This window comes from Mesoplodon bidens (genome assembly GCF_964165515.1).
Source record: "Mesoplodon bidens genome assembly, chromosome: 1".
Taxonomy (NCBI): Eukaryota; Metazoa; Chordata; class Mammalia; order Artiodactyla; family Ziphiidae; genus Mesoplodon; species Mesoplodon bidens.
The window spans coordinates 114,115,020-114,138,952 of record NC_138176.1 but is presented as its reverse complement, the minus strand read 5'-3'; the positions used below and the strand labels follow the sequence as shown (position 1 = coordinate 114,138,952).

General features: G+C 40.6%; 1 protein-coding gene across 3 annotated transcripts in view; it reads left to right on the top strand.

Annotated features, from left to right (window-relative positions):
* The first annotated feature begins 9,569 nt into the window (after positions 1-9,569).
* Positions 9,570-23,933, top strand: part of ERO1B (endoplasmic reticulum oxidoreductase 1 beta) — a 66,810-nt gene continuing 52,446 nt past the window's right edge. For all 3 annotated transcript variants that reach the window (XM_081225659.1, XM_081225658.1, XM_081225657.1), the window contains exons 1-2: positions 9,570-9,888; positions 21,813-21,932. In XM_081225659.1, the coding sequence (XP_081081785.1) occupies positions 9,787-9,888; positions 21,813-21,932 (222 nt within the window). In that variant the 5' untranslated portion in view covers positions 9,570-9,786. The remainder of the gene's footprint in view (positions 9,889-21,812; positions 21,933-23,933) is intronic.

Here is a 23,933-nt window from a genome sequence, read left to right as displayed (position 1 = left end):
TTGTCCTCCAAAAGACTGAATATGATTAACCTCTGAGGCTCTTCACAGCCCTTCAGGCCACTCCAAACCACACCTGGTAAAATCAAGAATTGGAAGATTGACTGGGACCTTGCTACTCAAAGTGGAGTTCAGGGACTGGCGGCATCAGTAGCACCTGAGAGCCTGTTAGAAATGCAAAATCTTAGGCTCACTGCTGACCTCCTGAATCTGAATCTGCATTTTAACAAGATTCCTGGTGACTGATATGCTCATGAGAGTTTGAGACACATGTGGCTAAAACACATCCCAATGTCTTAGGATTTGCAGATCTGGAACCTGCTTCCACGTTCTGGCTGGAACTATGTAGGTAGTTCCTAGTCCTTATGGAAGGATTCTTCCTTGAGTTTTCCTATTGAATGGAGACAAAGGAGTGAGAGATTTCTTGAGACCTGGTACAATCTCATATTGGTCTGTATTTATAGCAAATTTAGGGGGCGAATGTTTACCTGACTTGACAGCAAAGAACAAAATAATAACTGCTAATATAATAATAATTCAGAATTTCTAGGCAACAGTGTATTGGTCCAACAGTTTGGAGATGACTATTCACCATTCCAAATTTGTCCCTAATTTGTATATTTGCCTGGTGGTTTGTTTTAAGTTTTTGTTGAGCAAGTGACACGGATGGTTTATTTTCAGGAGTAGAAGTCTGAACACTTCTGCCTACTGCGTCTTGGTGTGGGAGTTGCCAAGGAAAACAAAATACAGTCAAAGCACTGGACGGAACAATGCTTTACTCACATGAAGGAGACTGAGCAAGATGGGCTTCAGTAGAGGGCGTCAGTCTCCCATGGCCAGTGGTTGCCCCCTGGCAGCCTATGCAGGGCATTTGGCTCTCATGCCCTGCTCCTGAGCTGTGTACCAGAAGGACCCCATGCCCTTCCCATATGGGACAGTAGAGCAGTGGGGTTGGCCAAGTGCCGTATGACACACATGCTGAAGCAGAACAAAGGAGTACATATTGAGTCTGAAACAGAGAAAGATGTTCCCACGCAGGGTGACAAGGGCAGCACAGGCTGTAAGGACTCTACCTCTTTGGAAGGAAGTGTTCCAGGCTTACTGGGGCTGAGAGGGGGTTGAGAAACTGCACACAGGAGACCCCTTTCCCAACGGTTTTAATTTTAGTATCCCTCCAACTTAGATTAAGTTTGTATAAAGCTATTTCATGTAACAGTAACCTAAATAGAGAAGGTTCACAAACTGAGATCAATCCCATTTTCCCTCATTACGTTGGCCTGGGAATACTATTCCTGTTTCTCTTGAATGCTGACCCAAGAACCACAGCCTTTGAAGATACTTTTTAGGAGATCAGAAAATGCCATTAATAACTGCCTGAGTACATACTGTGAGCCTTATGGTGGCACTAACAAGTGAATTACATCATACACATCATTCCTAGATCGACTGTTAGGTTTTGGTTTTGATCTTTTTTCCACTGAGTGGCTGAGCTAGAACAGTACATGCTGTTGCTTGGCATCATGAAATATTTTTATAGAATTTCCAGTGAACAGGATCTCAGGGCTCCTGGGCTGTTGCTAATGAACTGGACCCATGATGGCCTAACCATGTAACCACGGTGGTACTGAATGGCTACACCCTTAGTACACGTGGTCAGGAAAAATAAAAACAAACTGACAATTTGTGATGCTTACATTTAGATGTAACAAATCTTGTCAGATTGCTCTTACTTTTCACACTCTATAGGGACTCTGAGGATAATGTGTTTTGTGATATACCGCAACTTTGCTAATGGTATCCTTCATTGAACAGAAATCATTAATTTTGTTGTAATAAAATGTATCCGTTAAGTTTGTTTTGAAGTTACGTTTAATAATTCCTTTTCCAAGGATGTTCCAAAGATGTTCTCCTATATCATTTTCTATTCACTTTATAGTTTTGCCTTTTAAATTTAGATATTTAATCCATCCAGTGCCCTTTTGTATGGTGTCATGTAGAAATAATTTAATTTTCTTCACATAGTAAATTTTTTTTTTCTAACAGCCTGTAGTAAGTAATCTGTCCTTTCTCCATTGATTTGTGGTACTACTTTTATGGTATACTTGGTTCCTGTCTACACACAAATCTATCTCAAAGCTATCTCTTCTGCTCCATGGGGCTATTTATCTGTTCTTTGGCCACTATCACCATTTTAAAGTTTATTTAAATGACTTTGAGGTATGTCTTAATATCTGAAACTTTACTGAATAAAGGATGTTCCTTTCCTATTATTAATTTGCTAAGAGTTTTTTCCCCTCAATTATAGTTACTGAGTTTAATATTTTTCTGCATCCTCTGATGATTATATAGATTTTCCTCTTCTGATCTGTTGAATTGTATTAATTGATTGTTTACTGTTATTCCACTCATATTCCTGGTATATACTCAACTTGGTTGTCTTCTTTGTATGCTGCTGGATTCAGTTTGCTAATATTTGGTTTGATGTTTTTTACCTCTTATTCATGAGTAACACTGCCTGTCATTTTCCTTTCCTAAACTGTCTTTATCTGGTTTCACTTTTAAGCTTATATTAGTCTAACAGAATGAATTGGAGACTATTTCCAGAGGAGGTTTTATAAGTTTGAAATGATATATTCCTTTCAAATTCGGTAGAATTTGCTTTTAAATTGGCCTGATGTAGACATTTTTCTTTTCTTTTCTTTTCTTTTTGGCAGCCCCACATGGCTTGTGGGATCTTAGTTCCCCCACCAGGGATGGAACCTGGGCCCTGAGCAGTGAAAGCATGGAGTCCTAACCACTGGACCACCAGGGAATTCCAACATTTTTCTTTCTTAAGTATATATATATATATATATATATTTATATTTATTTATATATTTCACATATAAATATATTTATATATTTCATATATATATGAAAATGTATATGTATATATACATATATATGTGTGTATGTTTACTGAACTATAACATACATCCCCAAAAGTGCAAATGACATAAATGTATACCTTGACTTTCACAAAGTAATTTTACTATGTAATCACTACACTGATCAAGAAATAGAGTACTGGACTTCCCTGGTGGCACAGTGGTTAAGAATCCACCTGCCAATGCAGGGGACAGGGGTTCAATCCCTGGTCCGGGAAGATCCCACATGTCACGGAGCAACTAAGCTGGTGTGCCACAACTACTGAGCCTGTGCTCTAGAGCCCGCGCGCCACGCCTACTGAAGTCCACTCTTCGCAACAAGAGAAGCCACTGCAATGAGAATCCCACGCACTGCAACGAAGAGTAGCCCCTGCTCACCACAACTAGAGATAGCCTGTGCGTGGCAACGAAGACCCAAGGCAGTCAAAAATATTCATTAATTAATTTTTTTAAAAAGCTTTTAAAAAAAAAGAAATAGAGTACTGATCACCCATTTCCAATTTACTTGCTATTACTATCTTTTAAAACTCCTGATTAGACATTAATGTTATTGTTTTTCTTAATGTACAGAATGTATTTATATTAATTTGTATTTAATGTACAGAATGTATTTATATTAATTTGTATTGATTTCTTTACTCATCAACCATTTTTTTTAACTTTTATGGAGTATAGTTGATTTACAATATTGTGTTAGTTTCAGGTGTACAGCTAAGTGAATCAGTTATACATATACATATATCCACTTTTTTTTTTTTAAGATTCTTTTCCCATATAGGCCATTACAGAGTATTGAGTAGAGTTCCCTGTGCTATACAGCAGGTTCTTATTAGTTACCTATTTTATATATAGTAGTGCATATATGTCAATTCCACTCTCCCAGTTTATCCCTCCCCCCTTTTCCCCTGGTAACCATAAGTTTGTTTTCTACATCCGTGACTCTACTTCTGTTTTGTAAATAAGTTCACTTGTACCCATTTTTTTAATCACTTATCCACATATAAGTGATATCATATGATATTTGTCTTTCTGTGTCTGACTTACTTCACTCAATATGACAATCTCCAGATCCATCCATGTTACTGCAAATGGCATTATTTTGTTTTTTTATGGCTGAGTAATATGCCATTGTCTATTTGTACCACATCTTCCTTATTCATTCCTCTGTTGATGGACATTTAGGTTGCTTCCATGTCTTGGCTCTTGTAAATAGTGCTGCAATGAACATTGGGGTGCATGTATCTTTTTTAATTATGGTTTTCTCCAGGTATATGCCTGGGAGTGGGATTGCTGGGTCATATGGTAGTTCTATTTTTAGGTTTCTAAGGAACCTCCATACTGTTCGCCATAGCGGTGGCACAAATTTACATTCCCACCAACAGTGTAGGAGGGTTCCTCATAAACCAGTTTTATATTTCAGACTTTCATTTTTGGAAGTTTTTTTCTTTTTTTTGAAAGTATATAGTCTATGGATTTTTTTGTTGTTGTTTTAGTATCTGTTACAGATAATCTCTCTGGCTTTAGTTAATATGAAAATATTTTTATTTTGCCCTCATTTTTGAAAGATAAGTTTCATGGTACATAATTCTTAGTTGGCACTTATTTTTCTCTCAGACTTTGAAGTTGTTTATTGTCATCCCTCTTAACATTGTTGCTTTGGGAAGTCTGCAGTATATTTAACTGTCTTTCCTTCAGAAGTGATCTGCCTTTTCTTCATGGTTGCTTTAGAGATTTTTTTCTTTGACTTTCTATTCTGCAATTTCCCTACATGTGGATTTCTTTTTATTCATCCTGCTTGAGATTCACTGTGGTGCTTAAATTTGTGAATAAATGACTTTTATCATTTCTAGATAATTGTTTCCCATTACCTACTTGAATACTGCCTTTCTTTCATTTTCTCTTTTCTCTCCTCTAGGGATTTTGATTCAGTGTCTGTTGTACCTCCTCATTCTAGATTTCATGTCTCTTATTTCTTTGTCATCTTTGGGTTTCTCCATCTTCTAGTTTCTATGCTGAAATTTGGGTAATTTTTTCAGAAATATTTTCCAGTTAACTAATTCTCTCACCTGTGTCTAGTTAACTTTTTAATCTATCTTGAAATGTAGATTGAAATAGGCATGATTATATTTTTCATTTTTCAATGTTGTTTCTTATTCTTTTCTTACATCTACTTTAATACTCTTATTCTTTTCTTACATCTACTTTAATACTCCCTTGCTATTTCTTCACTTTTAAAATTTGGCCTTCTTTCAATGTGATCATACTTTAACTATGTCTTACACAGTTATTTTTTTTTTCATTTATTTATGACTGTGTTGGCTCTTCGTTTCTGTGTGAGGGCTTTCTCTAGTTGCGGCAAGTGGGGGCCACTCCTCATCGCGGTGCGCGGGCCTCTCACTATAGCAGCCTCTCGTTGCGGAGCACAGGCTCCAGACGCGCAGGCTCAGTATTTGTGGCTCACGGGGCTAGTTGCTCCCCGGCATGTGGGATCTTTCCAGACCAGGGCTCGAACCCGTGTCCCCTGCATTGGCAGGCAGATTCTCAACCACTGCGCCACCAGGGAAGCCCCTACACAGTTATTTTAAACTCAGAATCTGATAATTCCCATACAGGCATACCTCATTTTATTGTGCTTTGCTTTATTGTGCTTTGCAGATATCGCTTTTTTTACAAATTGAAGGTTTGTGGCAACCCTGCATCCAGCAAGTCTATCAGTGTCATTTTTTCCAACAGCATTTGCTCACTTTGTGTTTCTGTGTCACATTTTGGTAAATTTTGTAATACTTCAAACTTTTTCACTATTATTCTGTTTGTTATGGTGATCTGTGATCAGTGATCCTTTTTTAAAAAATTTATTTATTTTTGGCTGCATCGGGTCTTTGTTGCCGCACACGGGCTTTCTCTAGTTGCAGTGAGCGGGGGCTACTCTTCGTCGCGACGCGTGGGCTTCTTATTGTGGTGGCTTCTCTTGTTGCAGAGCATGGGCTCTAGGCGTGCGGGCTTCAGTGGTTGTGGCTTGAGGGCTCAGTAGCTGTGGCTCGTGGGCTCTAGAGCGCGGGCTCAGTAGTTGTGGCACAGGGGCTTAGTTGCTCTGTGGCATGTGGGATCCTCCAGGACCAGGGCTCGAACCCATATCCCCTGCATTGGCAGGCGGATTCTTACACCGCGCCAGCAGGGAAGTCCCTGAGTAGCATCTTTGATGCTACTACTATGACTTGCTGAAACCTCAGATGATGGTTAGCATTTTTTTTAGCAATAAAGTACTATTTAATTAAGGTATATACATTGTTGTTTTTTAGATATAATGCTATTGCACACTTAATGGGCTACAGTATAGTGTATACATTACTTTTATATGCACTGGGAAACCAAAAAATTTGTGTGACTTGCTTTATTGCTATATTCACTTTATTGTGGTGGTCTGGAACTGAACTCACAATATCTGGGGTATGCCTGGAGTTGGAATCCTCAGAGGCGTAAATCTGTTATTTACTGTTTCTGCTGACTTTTACTGAACAGGTGATTCCTGTATGCTTGGTGATTTTTTTCAAAATAGTGAGTTCACATTTGACTGAAGTTAACCTGTGGGAATCCAGAGCGCCTAATTTGGAGGGGTTTTTTTCCTCAAAGAGAGGGTCTGAGTTTGCTTCTACGAGGAGCAGACAAGACTACCAGCATAAGATCATTTTAGTCTGACTTGAGGGTGTTGGCTACATGGGAGCCTTAGATTAGACTGCTTCTTTATGCCAAGGGCCACAGGTTTAGCCTGATAATCATAGTAATGTTATTTACAGTTGCCCTAAGGAAAGCACATGTTTTCCTTTGTTTTCTGCTCATCAATCAGCTTTCAACTCACTAGGCCTTTTAATATCTTTATTTTCCTTGGTTCCTAGTCTATTAGTTGAAATAACTTCTTCACAGTATAAAGCATAGAACTGTTTCCTCTTCCTCACAGGATAAGACCTTGTTTTGTTTTGATTATATCAGAGCTCTCCAACCTTGGATTAAGAGAGGCTACTTTCCCTTTCCTCTGGAGAAGAGAAGTGGACTCACAGGGCAATGAAGCACTGAGGAAAGGTTAATCAAGGCCCTGAAAGTAGATGTTCGGAATAGTGTACCCTGATAGAAAAATCTCTAAGTGAAATTGATACCAATCAGTGTTCTTGGCCTCCTTAATCAACAGAAATTAATAAGAGGCCAGACAAGAAATTCAGGCAAGGCTTTACTGGGGCCCCTGCTGCAGCAAGGGGGGAGTAAAAACAAGTAACAGGTTCCCTTGCTCACTCCCCAAGGGGAGTGAGCTTAATATGTTCCTTATATGGGGTGAGGGTAGATAGAGGTGTGTCCAGGGGTCGGGCCTGAGGGGTGGCTTAGGTAGTTTGCCCACCCCTTTGGTGGTTCTGTGTGCAGGGGGCATGCACTGTTCCCTGCTTTTGCTCCCAGCTCCTCAGAAGTGGCAGTTGGGTTTCTGGTCCTTTTGTATCTTCTTGTCGATAATTTGCCCCATGTTACAGGCAAGCAGTTATTTTTAGCCCCTTATAGTTTCTTTGTATTTTGTTGCTTGTGGAGATGTTTGTCCAGGTGCAAGCACTGCAGCAAAGTGTCCCAGGTCCCAGCCTGTCTCAAAATCTCACCGTGGAGCAAGGCAAAAGTACCTCCACTGATGATAACCTAATTTCTGCTAAGCCCCTTTATAAGCCAAAAAGAAGCAGGCTTGAGAGAAAGACGGAGTGGTGAGGCTACAGCAACATTTATAGTGCTCATTTCTGGTAGAAGCTGCTGTCTTCCATCAAGTAAAACAAGAGTAGGTTGTTTTTGTTACTGTATTTTATTTATTTATTTTTTGCCACACCACAGGGCTTGCAGGATCTTAGTTCCCTGACCAGGGATCAAACCCGGGCCACGCGGGCCACAGCAGTGAAAGTGCTGAGTCCTAACCACTGGACCTCTAGGGAATTCCCATGTTACTGTTTCTGTTGATGAGCCAAATGTGAGAGGGAAATTAAGCCAAGGGTAATCACTAATGATATTTGATCTTTTGTTTCAGATGTCTGTTTATTGTGATAAGCATGCATACAAGAATGAAAAGGAAAATCCTATCCCAGACTGCAAACACAGCTTGAAAGAATTTAGAGAGATTGACACCCTAGCCATCTCTGGAGAGACTGACTTGATGGACACAAGAGACTGGTAGTTGACAAGTCTATTTAGGATCGTTGAAATATACTAGGACTTATGTAATACAGATCCTCTTTAGCTATTTATTCATTCTGTTGCAGTGGTCCCTACTAATGTCAGATCCTCCTGGGTATTGTCAGTTGCTACCACTACAACATGTTTTGGTTCTATTACAAGGTCAGAGAAACTAAAATATCTGTGCCTTTTTTTTTTTTGGCGGTACGCGGGCCTCTCACTGTTGTGGCCTCTCCTGTTGCGGAGCACAGGCTCCAGACGCGCAGGTTCAGCAGCCATGGCTCACGGACCCGGCTGCTCCGCGGCATGTGGGATCTTCCCAGACTGGGGCACGAACCTGTGTCCCCTGCATCGGCAGGCGGACTCTCAACCACTGCACCACCAGGGAAGCCCCTTTAAGGCTTTTATTGAGGAACTATGCCGGCCTCTCACTTGTTACTCTTTTTTCCCCCTCCATGTCAGCAGTATTCAATGAGTTTTGTTGAGTCCTTATTGTAACAGTAACAGCTGACATTAACAGAGTCCTTAGCCCAGGCTTAATAGGATGAATGGGGATTCAGTAGTGTACAAGCCAAGCATGATCCTTGACTCAAAGTGCTCAAGGTAAAAATGGTTGCCCCAATCTTGCCATAAAATACTTACTACTTTTGAGAAATCAGACTGAACCTTAGCGGAGGGGTAAGAGAAAAGTTAGTATGGTAAATATAACACTTTATCATGAATTTCCAAGAAACCTAAGTATAGTAGATATCTGCTGGGTTGCCTCAATCAATCTGCGCCCACTCCTAAGTATTCTTGTAATGGCCCACTTTCATCTATACAGTGCAAATAGCATACATGTTTATACAAATCTGGTGCCTCTGTGGGGGGGGGTACCCGGCTCAAGCAGTTTCTGAGATTAAATACGTCTGGGGCGTATAAGATGAAGGAGGAGCCGAAGCCATCTCCACAAGTCGCAGGTGGCTCATTCAGGCACCCGCGGTAGATGTGAGGCTACAGAAAAGTGGGTGGACAAAGAAAGCGCCCGACACTGAAAGTCGAAGAGCTCTCGTTTCTCATTTGCGTAGATCCTGGGCGAATCCTGGAGCCTCGCGGCCGTGCGGTGTCAGGGGGCGAAGACACAGGGAGGGACCCCTTCGTTCCGTTTCCAGGAGCAACTGCCAAGGGAAGGGGTTGCGGCCGGCGGCCGGCTGTGAAGGAGGGCGCTCCCTGCCACCCGTCCGCACCGCCTCTTGTTTTGGAGGCCCGCGTGGTCCCCCGTCATTGGCCGCCTTGGAGCCCGAAGCCCCGGGGAGGCGGAGCGGTCCCCGCAGCTGTAGTTCCCGGGTTCCCCTGCCGCCGGCCCCGCCTTCCGGCCTGAGGCGCCCTCCCGGCCGCGCGGGACCACAACTCCCAAAAGGACTCGCGGTTGGAGGGGGCGTGGCCGGGCGCAGGGGAGGCCGGGGGCGGGGCCGCCTGGGGGATGAAGTCGGGGGCACTCGACTCACAAGCCTAGCTTGCAGCAGCCGGGCGCCAGGCAGAGCGTCCCCTGCCTCCCAACGGGCGTGCAGACCTCTGACCCTGGAGTCTCTCGGCCACCGGGAGTCGTCCCCTTGGGTCGTCGCCCGGGCCGCCCGCAGTTCTCCGGCCCCGAGGGGCCCGGCCGGCTGCGGCGAGGGGAGAGGTCAGCATGAGCCGGGGGGTCGGGCGGGCCGGCGCAGGGCAGGGGGCGGCGGCCGCGTTGCAGCTGCTGGTCACCCTGAGTTTCCTCCCGAGCGTCGTCGAGGCCCAGGTGAGTCCGAGTGATGGCGGCGCGGGGACCCCCGGCCGAAAGCCGGCGGCTGCAGGGGCGGCGACCGGGCCGCGGCTGAGTCGCGGGAGGGCCGGAGCCGGAGCCCGGCTTGGTTTCTGGCGAGCGGAAAAGACGGGGGGGCGGGGAGGGGGGCTGAAACCGTGACCGTTGAGCCCAGGAAACGCCTGCGAGCCGCTCGCGGCGTACGGGGATGGCGACACTCCTGGGGTGATGGCAGGAAAAAGAGGAAGATGGTGACGGTCCCCGGAGGTGTTTTCGTTTCTGTCTTTCTGATGTTTAAGCGGCTGAGAGTGTGGCGGGAGATGGGACGGGAATGAAAACCTCCGCGGCTGTTTTGGGAAGAGAGCACGCCGAGAAATGGGGACGCCCTCCCCGCGGCGAGCTCAGGGGGTCGGCGGGCAGGTGGAGAGGAGGTGACAGACCCCGCGGCCCTGCAACAGCCGTGTGGATCGCGAGGGGGACGAGACTTAACTTCCTCGACTTTCGGACTAGAGAGACCCTCGCATCTTCCCTCGCTCAGGACCGCCGTATTTTTACCCAGCTTGTACTCTGTCTGCTAAGTGACGTCGCCAGGTGAGCCCAAGTACGAGACCGGGAGTCTGTGTCTGATCTTGTGGCTCCATCAGCAGTGAGGTGCTGGCTGGTAAATTAGGGTTTGGGGGTTGTCTTTGTGAGGCGTATTAAGGAAGGGTTCTCAATATGCTGGAAATCAGAGCGTTAGCTTCGCAGAGCTTTTTGCCTTAAGAAAGGTGTTTGCTTCTTTTTCATACAGGAGAATTTGAGTAGACTGCTGCCAGGTGCTCTCTTGCCTGCACCTGCTCCAAAGTGGCAAAACTGCTAAAAGCAAAAAAACACAAAAAGGTGTCTCAGGTGGCCCGATAATGAGGGGAGACGTCGATTGAAGCAATTAATGCTGATTGTTAAGTAAAATTGAAGATAACTGAGGGTAACCGTGTAAACATGTTTTTCTCACTTTTTATTCAGACCCTGTCATAGCGTTATGGTGCTCTGAATCCCGAATGCCCGAATATTCAGTTTCTGTCCCTGTTTGAAATTTTTTTTTAAGATTTTTTTTTTGGATGTGGACCATTTTTTAAGTCTTTATTGAATTTCTCACAATGTTGCTTCTGTTTTATGTTTTGGTTTTTCGGCGAGGCGTGTGGGATCTTAGCTCCCCGACCAGGGATCAAACCCGCACCCCCTGCACTGGAAGGTGAGGTCTTAACCACTGGACCGCCAGGGAAGTCCCTGAATATTTTTTAAATGAATGATTTGATAAAAATAAAAGGGGCAGACTTTTGGTTTGGGTGGAGAGGGGGGATGTTAAAAATGCAGATTCTCTGGGTCCATTACCAGATATTCTGATTTAAGGGATCTGGATGTGAACCAGGAATCAGCATTTTAAACCAGCCTTGCAAGTAACTAATGCAGTTACCCTTGTAACTATCTTTTAACCCCACTTGGAAACACTGAAATAGTGGCAATCTGGGCATATCTACCAGACTTACGAAAAGTATATTTTCCGAATTGTCTTTGGCAAAATTATTTTCTAGTTATTAGTGGGCCGTTTCTTTTTGAGTAGAATTTACATTTAGCTATTTTTAAAAATTTTGATTTTTCTCATTTTCTCTTTATATAGCATATATTAATTGTATATTTTATCACCAATGTAGAAGCTTTGTTTTAGGTTCCTATCACTAATTATGTGTATTAATGCTTTATAATTCCATGTGAAATTTAAATTTTATTATATCCAAGTGAATATATGTAATTTAAATTTCATTATGTCCAAATGAATATATATAGTTCAATAGTTAAAGATTTGCGCATATTCAAGGTAGCATTGTACCAAACAGTCCTCAAAAATGAATATATATGGTTTTTGTTTACAGTGGTACTTTCTAATATAGTGTTGGATCATATTTTAGATAGTACTTTAATCTGTAACATGTTTAAGTATACATTATCTCATTTTATTTGACATATCTGTGGGCCGATTGAGGAAACTGACGTTAAGAGAGCTTACGTGATAAATATCACACTTGTTAAGTAAGTGAACAAGATTAGACTGGAGCCCCAATAGGCTTCTTTCTGGTTTATACAGTGCATCTCAGCGTGCTTGCTTCTTTGCAGTATAGAAATAGAGCAGAGGGAGACCCAGGAAAATAAAAAGACGGAACCAAGCCAGTTCTTTCTCTTCTCTTTCATACACTAAATTGGAAGAAAAATGGTAAAGAATAAAAGGAAGAATTAGATTTTTTTAAAAGTACTTCTATGCAGAAGAAGTTAGTTAAGGAGGTGAATAAAAATTTTGAATATTATCTCCTTACATTAAAAGCATAAAATTATTTTTAAGCACACGAAATGATAGGCATTTGCACACCACATACCCCATGTTTTATAAATGAAATGCAAATGTGCTTTGTAGTACGACAAAACATAGAAACTAAAAACATAGTGCATACAAGTGATATAACAAGTTAATCTTCCTGTAAAGAAATAACTTCAGTCAGATATTTTTAAATTTTTTTAAATGCATTTCTGAGGTGGCAGGAAATCAAGGAATACATAAAGCCGCCCCGCACCCTCCCAAGATGGAAAGCCAGAACCTTGAGACTCAAACAGTGCTGCTTCAGTCCCATTACCTTGAGGACTTCCCCAAAACTCTGTACACCTTGAGCCTTCTGCTTTAACAACTGCATGGAGTGGAGTGAACAAATAAAGCCTGTGTCTGCCCAAAGAGAGGGAAATAAAAGGAGGCCCCACCATAAAGCTTGGGGTCCACAGAGCTACATCTTCAATACAAGGGCAAATGAGAAATGAAACCCACCACAAGTAAGGGGAAAGTGAAGAAACTTGCTAGGGGAAGGGGAAAAAAAAACTGCCTTGAGAATTGGTAACCATGAGCCAGCCCTTATACAGGGCAAATTCATGCCACCTGTACTGGGAAAAGCTTTAAGTGGGAAATTTAATTCGTAGCAGCCTCAGGTTGGTACGCTCCCAGTTTACTGGTAAAAGCAAATATCCATCCCCTCTGGAGGGATTTATTTTCAACCCAGGCCCTAAAGAATTCTTGAAGATAAAGTGTCAGGAAGAATAAGCTAATAGTCAAAAATCACAAACACACAAAGGCACCATGAATGAGGTATTAGAAATATAGATTATAGAAATAGACCTGTAATGACCTTAGATTTTGAAAATATCAGACATAATTTAAAATCACTATGTTTAATGTGTTTAAAAAGCCTTGAAAGCACGAAAAAGAACAAGAAATTTTAAAGAATTACCCCAAAAATTAAAACATAATGAAATAGAAGTTCTAGAAATGAAATTAAGAAATCAATGGATGGATTAAATAGCTGATTATACCTAGCAGAAAAAAGATTATTGAATCAGACAACCATTTTATATACTTTTCTTTCTACTTTACCCTCCAACACCTCCTTTTCCATCCTCACTTTTAGCTTCATACTTCACTAACAAAGTTGGAGTAATCAGAATAATCCACATCTGTCCACCTACTAGTCTCTGACACACATTTTTTTGACACACACATTTTGACTTCCTGTAGATTACCATGGATGAACTGTTTGTGCTCTTATCAAAGGTCAATCCTTCTACTTGTATTTTAGTCCCATTCCTTCTTTCCAATTCAAGGACATGGCTCGAGCAAATCTTCCCTTTCTCTCCTGGATCATTGCTTTTTCCTCCTCTAATGGACTGTTACTGTCATCATAAAACATGCTGTTAATTCTATTTTAAATTTCTCTCTTGAGCCACCCATCTCTTCTGACTCTGCTCAGTTTTTCTGTTTCCCTCTATAGGAAAACTCCTCAAAAGAGTTATCTTTATCTTTCCTGTTCTGATCATTCAGCCCATTCCAGCCTGACTTTTGGCTCTACCACTTCTCCAAAACTGCTCTTGTCAAGGTCACTAATGTCTTCCTTGCTGCTAAAGCCAGTAGTTTAAAAAGCTAAGGTTTAAAAACTATTGGCAGATTTTTTTCACAGCTCACCACTCACTGTCCTTGAAATACGTTTCTTGGGTTTTTTTTTTTTTTTTGGTTTCCAGGATAGTATACTTTTCTGATTTCTTTCCTGTCTTTCTGCAGGCCAGTCTTTCTTAGAATCCTTTGCTTGTTCCTCCTCTGTCCCTAACCGCTAATGTTGAACCTCAGGGTTCAAATCTTGTACTCTTTCTTCTCTCCACCTTTGTCATCTCATTTAGTCTCTTGGTTTTTTTTTTTTTTCTTTTTGCGGTACGCGGGCCTCTCACTGTTGTGGCCTCTCCCGTTGCGGAGCACAGGCTCCGGATGCGCAGGCCCAGCGGCCATGGCTCACGGGCCCAGCCGCTCTGCGGCATATGGGATCCTCCCAGACCGGGGCACGAACCAGTATCCCCTGCATCGGCAGGCGGACTCTCAACCACTGCGCCACCAGGGAGGCCCTTAGTCTCTTGGTTTTAAATACCATCTATATAACTGACTCTCAGAATCTCCAGACTAGGATTCACAGCTCTAGATCCATACATCCAACTACTTTTTCAACCTCTCCACTTGGATAATTAATAGGTATCACAAACTTGATGTATAAGGAACCAAATTCCTGATTTTTTCCCCCCTCAAATCTGTTCTTCCCACAGTCTACTTCCCCTTAAACCTATGCTGTAGCCAAGCTGACTTCCCTGCTGTTCCCCAAACATGGCAAATGTGTTCTTGCATTGAGACTCTTGGACTAGCAGTTTCCTCTGCCTAGCTAACACTCTTCTCCTGTATTCATGTGGTTCACTCGCTCACTTTCTTAGGTTTCTGCTAAAGTGTCACCTTATCTGCTATGTCCACTTACCTAAATTGTCACCTTCCCTGACCATACAGTATAAAAGAGAAACCCTTCATCCTTGCCTTGTGCTCCATGTTCCTTTTAGCCTTTGCTTAAAACTCTTCCAGTGGCTTCCTGCCTCACTCAGCGCTGTACAGTACAAAAACATACTTGCTCTTTGTCCCCTAATCCTGGCACGAAGCTCCTAAAAGCCTTGGCATTTCCTGAGAAATGGGGGTGCCCCTTTCAGTCATAGCTGAGTTTATGCTAATGAGGTGACTTAGGTGGGAACCCCTAGAGAGCTTCAGGATGAGCCTGGTGCAGAAAGGCCAAGTGCTTAGAGGATTGGAACTTTCGGCCCTACCCACTGGCCTCCAGGTTCGGGCAAGGGGTGCTGTAGATTGAGCTCTGTAAAAACTCATAGAACAGTGAGATTCGATGAGCTCCCAGGTTGATGAATGCATAGACTTGCTGGGAGAGCAGCGCAGAGGCACAGAACTTCTGCACGCTGCCCCCTCCCCCCATGCCCCAATCAGTACCTTGCCCTGTGCATCTCTTCCGTTTGGCTGTTTCTGAGTTGTACCCTTTGCAGTAAACCAGTAAACATAAGTAAAGTGTTTTCCTGAGTTCTATAGGCCATTCTAGCAAATTATCAAACCTGAGAAGGAAGTTGTGGGAACCCCTCTCTATAGCCGCCCTGTCAGTACAGGTGGCTTGGGGCTGGCGTCTTAAGTCGGGGCAGTCCTGTGTGTCTACACCCTTAATCTTTGGGGTCTTCTCTAAGTCCATGTGGTATCAGAATTGAATTGGGCACCCAGTTAATGTTGGAGAGGTGGAGAATTGGTTGGTGTGAGAAAACACCAGACTCAGAAAAGCCAAAATCTTAATAAAGGTCCTCTAATTCTCCTTTTACCTACTATGTAGTCTTCTTTATTGTTTCTCTGGGCCGTTGGGCAAGCTTACTGCCTCAGGGCCTTTGCATTTAGTATTCCCGATGCCTGGAATGCTTCTTCCTCTCCCGCGCCCCCCTCACCACCCCCACCAAAAAAGCATGGTTTGCTCCTTCCCCTCTAAGTTTTGCTGAAATTTCAGTTGGACCTTCTATAATTATCCCTGTTTAAAAATTTAGCAGCCCGGATTCTGTAACACCTGTCTCAATTCTCTAGTTTTCCTCCATATCACTTTATTACTATCTGACAGACTCTATACTTTGGTCATTCATTTTTTTTCTCTTCTATGAGAATTCTCTTTCTTCTAATATTACATTCCCAGTAATTAGAACAGTGCAGGGCTTATGTTAGGCTCTCAATAAATATGTTGGATAAATGAATAAATGAATGGAAGAGAAGTGCAAATAAGTTATTCAGAATGAAGCCCAGAAAGATAACAGGATGGTAAATGTTTAAGAGAGCCTAAGAGACGTGAAGAATAGAGTAAGAAGGTCTGATATGATGACTGGAGTTCCAGAAGGTTAAAACAGAATAGGGAAAAAGCAGTATTTTTACTGCATGTCAATACGAAAAAGACAACCCAATAGAAAAATGAACAAAAGATATAAACAGACATTTTACACAAGAAGAAATAGAAATGTTTTATAAAACATTAGAACTTTGTACCTCATTAGTGCAAAAAAAAATCAGAGACCCTTTCATGCTTACTAGATTGGTAAAAATGAAAACAGATTAATAATAAAATATTGGTGAGGATATGATTCAACAGTAACTCCCATCCGCTGTTGGTAGGGTTGTAAACTGGTACAACTGTTTTGGAAATAAGCCTGACATTCCCTAGTAAAACTGAACATGTACTTCTAGTAATTCTACTCCTAAGCATATAACCTGGAGGAAGTCTTACACACACATATATATCAGGAGGTACGTACAAAAATGTTTGTATGACATTGTTCTTTAGCTGATTCTGGAAATAACCTAAATATGAATTGTATTAGTTTCCTATTGCTGCTGTAACAAATTTACAAACTTGGTGGCTTAAAATAACACAAAGTTATTATCTTATAGTTCTATGCCCAGAAGTCTGAAAATTGGTCTTAAAGGTGTGATAAAGGTGTGAACAAGGCTGCATTCTTTCTCCCTTTCTCTAGGGGATAACTGTTCCTTGCCTTTTCCAAGCTTCTAAAAGCTGCTGTGTTCCTTAGCTTGTGGCCTCTTCCTTCATCTTCAAAGCCGGCAGTGTAGAATCTTCCAGTCTTCCTCTGACTCTGACACACCTGTCTCCCTCTTATAAAGAACTTTGTATTGGTTTCGCCTGAATAATCCAGTGTAATCTCACCATCTTAAATTCCTTAACTTAATCACATCTGCTGAGTCCCTTTTAACATAGTCACAGGTTTCAGAAGTTAGAGCATGGACATCTTTGGGGGGCCATCTCTCTGCTTACTGTATATAATAGATCAACAATAGAACAAATAAATTGTGATATTTTCATATAATGTAACATTTACGCAGTGAAAATAAATGAGCTACTATAAAATTCGTCATCTTGGATAAATGCCAAAGTAAAATGTTAGCAAAAGAAGCACATGACAGAAGAATTCACACATTAGATTATGTTCATGTTAAAGTTCAAAAACAGGAAAGAATAACCTAAGTACATTGTTTAGGGATACATCATATGTGATGAAATTATAAAGAAAGGAAATAAACAAAAGTAAAATTTTTACCTCTAAGAGGAGGGAGATGGATATAATTAAAAAGGGACTTCAAAGATACTGGTGGTATTCCATTTCTATTTATTTATAAATTTTATTTAGATATGATTGACATATAATACTGTATCAATGTTAGATGTACAACATAATGACTTGGTATCTCTATATATTGTGAACTGATCACCAGAATAAGTCTAGTTAACATCCATCACCATACATTATTATAATTTTTTTTCTTGTGATAAAAACTTTTAAGATTTACTTTCTTAGGAAGTTTCAAATATATAATACAGTCTTATTAACTGTAGTCACCATGCTGTACATTACATCCCGCTGACTTTATAGCTGGAAGCTCATACTTTTTAACCCCCTTCCCACATTTCACTGAACCTCCTACCCCAGCACCTCTAACAGCACTAATCTGTTCTCTGTATGCATACGCTTAGATTTCTTTTTGGTTTTTGTTGTTGTGTTTTGTTTAGACTCCACGTGTAAGTGAGACTGTATGGTATTTATCTTTCTCTCCCTTAGTTCAGTAAGCATTATGTCCTCAAGTTCCATCCATGTTGCAAATGGCCAGATTTTATTCATTTTCATGACTGGATATATTGTGTATATATACCACATTTTCTTTATTCATCCATCAATGGATACTTGGGTCACTTCCATACTTGGTTATTGTAAATAATGCTGCAGTGAACGTGGAGCTACATATATCTTTTCAAGTTAGTATATTTGTTTTCTTCAGTTAAATACCAAGAAGTGAAATTGCTGGATCGTGTGGTAGTTCTATTTTTAATTTTTTTCTGGGCCCTCCCAGAAAATACGGTTCTCCACAGTGGCTGCACCAATTTACATTCCCACCAACAGTGCCCAAGGGTTTTCTTTTCTCCACATCCTCACCAACACTTGTTACTTCTTGTCTTTTTGATAATAACCATGCTGACAGGGGTGATGTGATATCTCATTGTGGTTTTGATTTTCATTTCCCTGATGATTGGTGATATTGAGCACCTTTTTGTGTACCTGTTGGCCATCCATATGTCTTCTTTGGAAAAAGGTCTATTCAGATTCTCTGCTCATATTTTAATCAGATTATTTTTTGCTGTTGAGTTGTGTGATTTCTTTATATATTTTGGATATTAACCCCTTACTGCATATGATTTGCAAATATTTTCTTCCATTCCATAGGTTGTCTTTTCATTTTGTTAGTGGTTTTGCTTTGCTGTGCAGAAGCTTTTTAGTTTGATGTAGTCCCACTAGTTTGTTTTTACTTTTGTTGCCTTTGCTTTTGTTGACAAATCCAAAAAATCATCACTAAGACTGATGTCAAGGAGCTTAACACTGTGTTTTCTTCTAGGAGTTTTATGATATCAGGTCTTATGTTCAAGTCTTTGATCCACTTGCGTTAATTTTTGTGTATGCTGTAAGATAATGGTCCACTTTTCATTCTTGCGCATGTGGCTGTATGTCCGGTTTTCCCAACACTGTTTATTGAAGAGACTATCCTTTCCCCATTTTGTATTCTTGGCTCTGTTGTCATAAATTAATTGACCATATATTTATGGGTTTCTTTCTGGGCTTTTTATTCTGTTTTGTTGATCTGTGTGTTTTTGTTTTTCTAGGTTTGTAATATAGTTTGAAATTGGGGCATAGGATGCCTCCAGCTTTGTTTTTTCTCAAGATTGCTTTGGCTGTTCTGGGTCTTTTATGATTCCACACAAATTTTTAGGACTGTTCTATTTCTGTGAAAAATGCTGTTGGAATTTTGATAGGGATTGTATTGAACCTTTATACTGCTTAGAGTACTATGGACATTTTAACAATATTCTTCTAATCCATGAGTATGGAATAGCCTTCCATTTATTGTGTCTTCTTTAATATTTTCCATCAATATATTATAGTTTCTGGGTCTTAAACCTCTTGGTTAAATTTTCTCCTAGGTGTTATTTTATTCTTTTTGTTGCAATGGTAAATGAATTGTTTCTTAATTTCTCTTTCTGATAGTTTGTTATTAGTGTATGGAAGCACTACACACGATTTTTGTGTATTGATTTTGTATCCTGGAACTTGTTTAGTAGTTCTAACAGTGTTTAGTCTAAAATTCTTTAGGATTTTCTGTGTATAATATCATATCATCTGCAAATAGTGAAAATTTTACTTCTTCTTCTCCACCTTGGGTGCCTTTTGTTTCTTCTTCCTGTCTAATTTCTATTTTTTAAAATTTGGTTATATACAGTGTTTGTCTTAGTAGTAACCTTTAAGAGTTGGAAATAAGTTCACGGTAATTTTGTATGCCTTACTCAAGCTCCTACGCAATTAAAATTTTTAAAAATACTGTGGTTTACTAACTAAAAGTTAACAATTTAAGAAGAATTTGTAAGAATGAGCAGTCAGTGGATAAAGCATTTTTAAAGCCTAGAAAGATTTTTGGTGTGTATTTTGTTTTCTCTTTTCCCCCCTTTTATTATTTAGGGGCCTAGAATTTGAAGTTTTGTAAGCAGTAAGCTCAGAGCAATGGAATGAAATTTGGTGGAGTCAGTGACAGGATCTTAGTAAGTGGGATAGCAAAGCATAGTAGAACTTCAGAGCCACAATTAGTGATAATGATTCCTTTTCTTTATCTCAAGATAATATAGTTCTAACTCTTTATGTTGTAGGGAGTTTGGCGACACTTTTATACTCCTAGGGAAAGAGTGCGAGACAGAAACAACTGGGAAGTTTCCATTTTTTGATCATTCTTCGCATATATTCCTCTTGTGGATCACATGAATAACCTTTAACAGGCTGAGTCCCTTTTTTTTAATTTTAATTTTAATTGGGATAATTGTAGGTTCCATGCAGTTGTGAGAAATAATACATAAAAATGTCATTTACCCTTTATCTAGTTTTTTCCAATGGTAACATTTTGTAAACATATAGTATAATATTATAAATAGGACATAGACATTGATACAATCACGTGTATCTGTTTTACTTGTTTCATTTGTGTACCTATGGATTAGTTCTGTACTCTTTTATCACATGTATAGGTTTGTGTGTCCACCACCAGTCAAGATACTGAAAAATTTCATTACTGCAAGGATCCTTTCTGTTGCCCTTTTATAACCACACCTATCTCCTTCCTACCTTATTCCCCCCATCAAGCTCCCATCCCCTTCTCCAGTCCCTAAGCGCTGGCAACCAGTAAGCTGTTCTCCATTTCTAAACTTTTTTCATTTCAAAAATGTTGTATCGGGCTTCCCTGATGGCTCATTGGTTAAGAATCTTCCTGCCAATGCAGGGGACATCGATTCAAGCCCTGGTCTGGGAAGATCCCACATACCACGGAGCAATTAAGCCCGTGTGCCACAACTACTGAGCCTGCACTTAGAGCCCGTGCGCCACAACTACTGAGCCTGCGCTCTAGAGCCCACGAGCCACAACTCCTGAGCCCGCGTGCCTAGAGCCCATGCTCCACAACAAGAGAAGCCACCGCAATGAGAAGCCTGCTCACCGCAACGAAGAGTAGCCCCCGCTTACCGCAACTAGAGGAAGCCCGTGCATGGCAACGAAGACACAACGCAGCCAAAAATAAAATAAATAAAATAAAATAAAGTTATTAAAAAAATGTTATATGAATGAAATCATATAGTATGTAACCTTTTGGAATTGGTGCTTTTTCACTCAGCTTAATTCCATAAAGATTCATCCAAGTTGTGCATGTTAATGAGTCCCATTTTTCAATTTAGCTGAAGAATGTTTTGTGGAATTTTTAGACTCTGAACTCACTTTGTAAATATCAATTTCTCTTCTTTGATTAATGTATACTTTGAGTAGTGGATAAAAGCATAGATTTTAAAGTGCAATAGACTTGTGACTTAAGTCTCATGTCTACTTTGGAAAAATTATTTTAACCTTGCTAAGCCTTAATTTCCTTTCATGTAAAATGAGGATAATAATACCATTTCTTAGGGTATTTAAAGAATAAATGAGTTAACATATGTAGTGGTCTTAGCATCATGCCTGTCACATAAGTGTTCCATAAATGGCAGTCTAAAAGAAAGACAGAGTTACTACAGCAATATTATTACAGCCTGTGATTTCTAGGTTAATCTTGGAAGAAGTTGCCTTAGCATTCCAATGACTGTTTGGATTTTATATATGTTTAGTCAAGGGAGAAAGCATTCAATAGCTTTCTTTTTGACCGCTGAACAAGAATGTTTAGTTCTTCAGAGTGGGTATATCTAATCCTTCTATTGCTTTTTATTTAATTGACCATTGTAAAAAAGTGACTGCTTTAAATGTTGTATATCTTAATCAGCAAATACTAGCTAAGTTGAATGCATAATTTATCTTTTTATGTAATAGTACACATTTGTTAAGATCGAAACATCAGTAGTTTACATCTTTTCAATTATATACCTGTTTCTCCCTAGGTCACCGGTGTCCTGGATGACTGCTTGTGTGATGTTGATAGCATCGATAACTTCAACACCTTCAAAATCTTCCCCAAAATAAAAAAGCTGCAAGAACGAGACTATTTCCGTTATTACAAGGTATGGTTATAATTTCAGATTCCATTGGTACTAAAGATTTTTACATAGCTCTCTACAGGTGCGACTCTTGCAACTCTTTTGGAAACCCATTTCTATTCTTCTCAGCACCCTGTGTGTATCCTTTATCACTGGAATGTATTAAGTATTGCAGTGAAAACCTATTAGTCTTTTTGAACCCTAAGAATCTGAACTCCCTTCCTATGTTTGGGGAATTTCTCATTGTTCAATTTGGGTTTTGAGGCAGAGACTCCTTCCTCTATAGAAGGTGAAAATGCCCAGGACTTATTTTATCAGCCTCCCTTGTAACCTAGGTTCTGTCATCTAGACACACCTACCCAGGCTCTGAGTTGTGCTGATGGCATTGTCGTGTGCTGTCGTTGTTAGTGGTACACGGTTCCACAGCAGCATTTGTTGGGTAGCTCACTGTGACAGGTGGCAGAGCAGCCTGAGGATCGAAGCAGAACACCGTCCATAGTAAGACTGCAGCATTGGTTCTTCAGTCTAACAGTAGTCCACTCTGGACCGTTTCAAAATAACCAATGGTAGTTTAAAGGCAGTAGCAATAACACAAATTCAAAAGAACAATGGTTTAAAAGCTGCTGTTGTGTTCTTGCTCCCAGTATTTGGTTGGGTTTATAATTTCTTTGATTTTCATTTTTAGTTTATTTTAAAAAGTAAGCATGATTTCCTTTTTTATCCTGTTACTGTATAGGTTATCTTAGTCCTTTAAATATTTTTTATACATTTATTTATGTATTTATTTTTGGCCGCGTTGGGTCTTCGTTGCTGTGTGCAGGCTTTCTCTAGTTGCTGCGAGCAGGGGCTACTCTTCGTTGCGGTGCACAGGCTTCTTACTGCGGTGGCTTCTCTCTGCGGAGCACGGGCTCTAGGTGCACGGGCTTCACTAGTGGCACTTGGGCTCAGTAGTTGTGGCTTGCGGGCTCAGTAGTTGTGGCTCACGGGCTCTAGAGTGCAGGCTCAGTAGTTGTGGCACATGGGCTTAGTTGCCCCTCGGCGTGTGGGATCTTCCCAGGTCAGGGATCAAATCCGTGTCCCCTGCATTGGCAGGTGGATTCTTAACCACTGCGCCACCAGGGAAGTCTCCAGTCCTTTAAATATTTTTGAAGGTTAAAAAATAAAACTTCCCAAATAATGTAAGTTGTGCAGAAAGATAAGAAAGTCAAGACCTAAAGATTTGGGAACCCATCCTCTTTTCCCATCAGCCCCAAGAATATACAAAAAAGTGAATGTTTCTCCTCTATACAAAATCCTTTAGGAATACAGTTTCCATAAACTTATTTCAAAAAGAAATCTATACCTAAGCAAATTATTGTCTAACATTCTAGACATTTTACATACTAACAACACAGGTTCCAATAGCTTCTTCAAATTCCCACTCCTGTGTCTATAAGTCTGTGCATTTGTAACTGCTTTCTCTTGCTTCCTTTCTACTGCTAGGCTTGACCATATGAAACTGTTGCTTTTAGAGGTCAGAATGGTTGAATGTTGCCAGTTTCATATGGTTCCGTCTACTACAGTGAAGGAAGTGTTCCTTCTATCAAAGACCATCCCTTCACAGAACGTCCAGATCACATGTCCACTCAATATGTCATGGCCCTCACTCTTTCACTCCTGCCTTTTGGGATTATATCTTCTGTTTCTGTATCCCCATATGTCTGGTCAATAGTAGGCACTCAAATATTTGAATAAATGAATGAATATCTCATTGAATCTTTATACTGAAATCCTGTTAGGTCAACATTATCCACATTTTCCAGAGAGTAAACAATGGTTTAGGTATCCTAAGGTAGGGTACTTTTGTTGGCTTACAAACAAAACAGAAGTTTTATTAAGAAAAGGTGTGGAGCAGCTCACAAAATTGAAAGATAAGCTGAAGAAGCATATTTCAGAAAAGACAGAAATTATAGCAGGAACTAATGGCCATTCTCTTCATGATACTGCCAAAATTTTGGATCATATTAACCATTTTCCCATATTTTA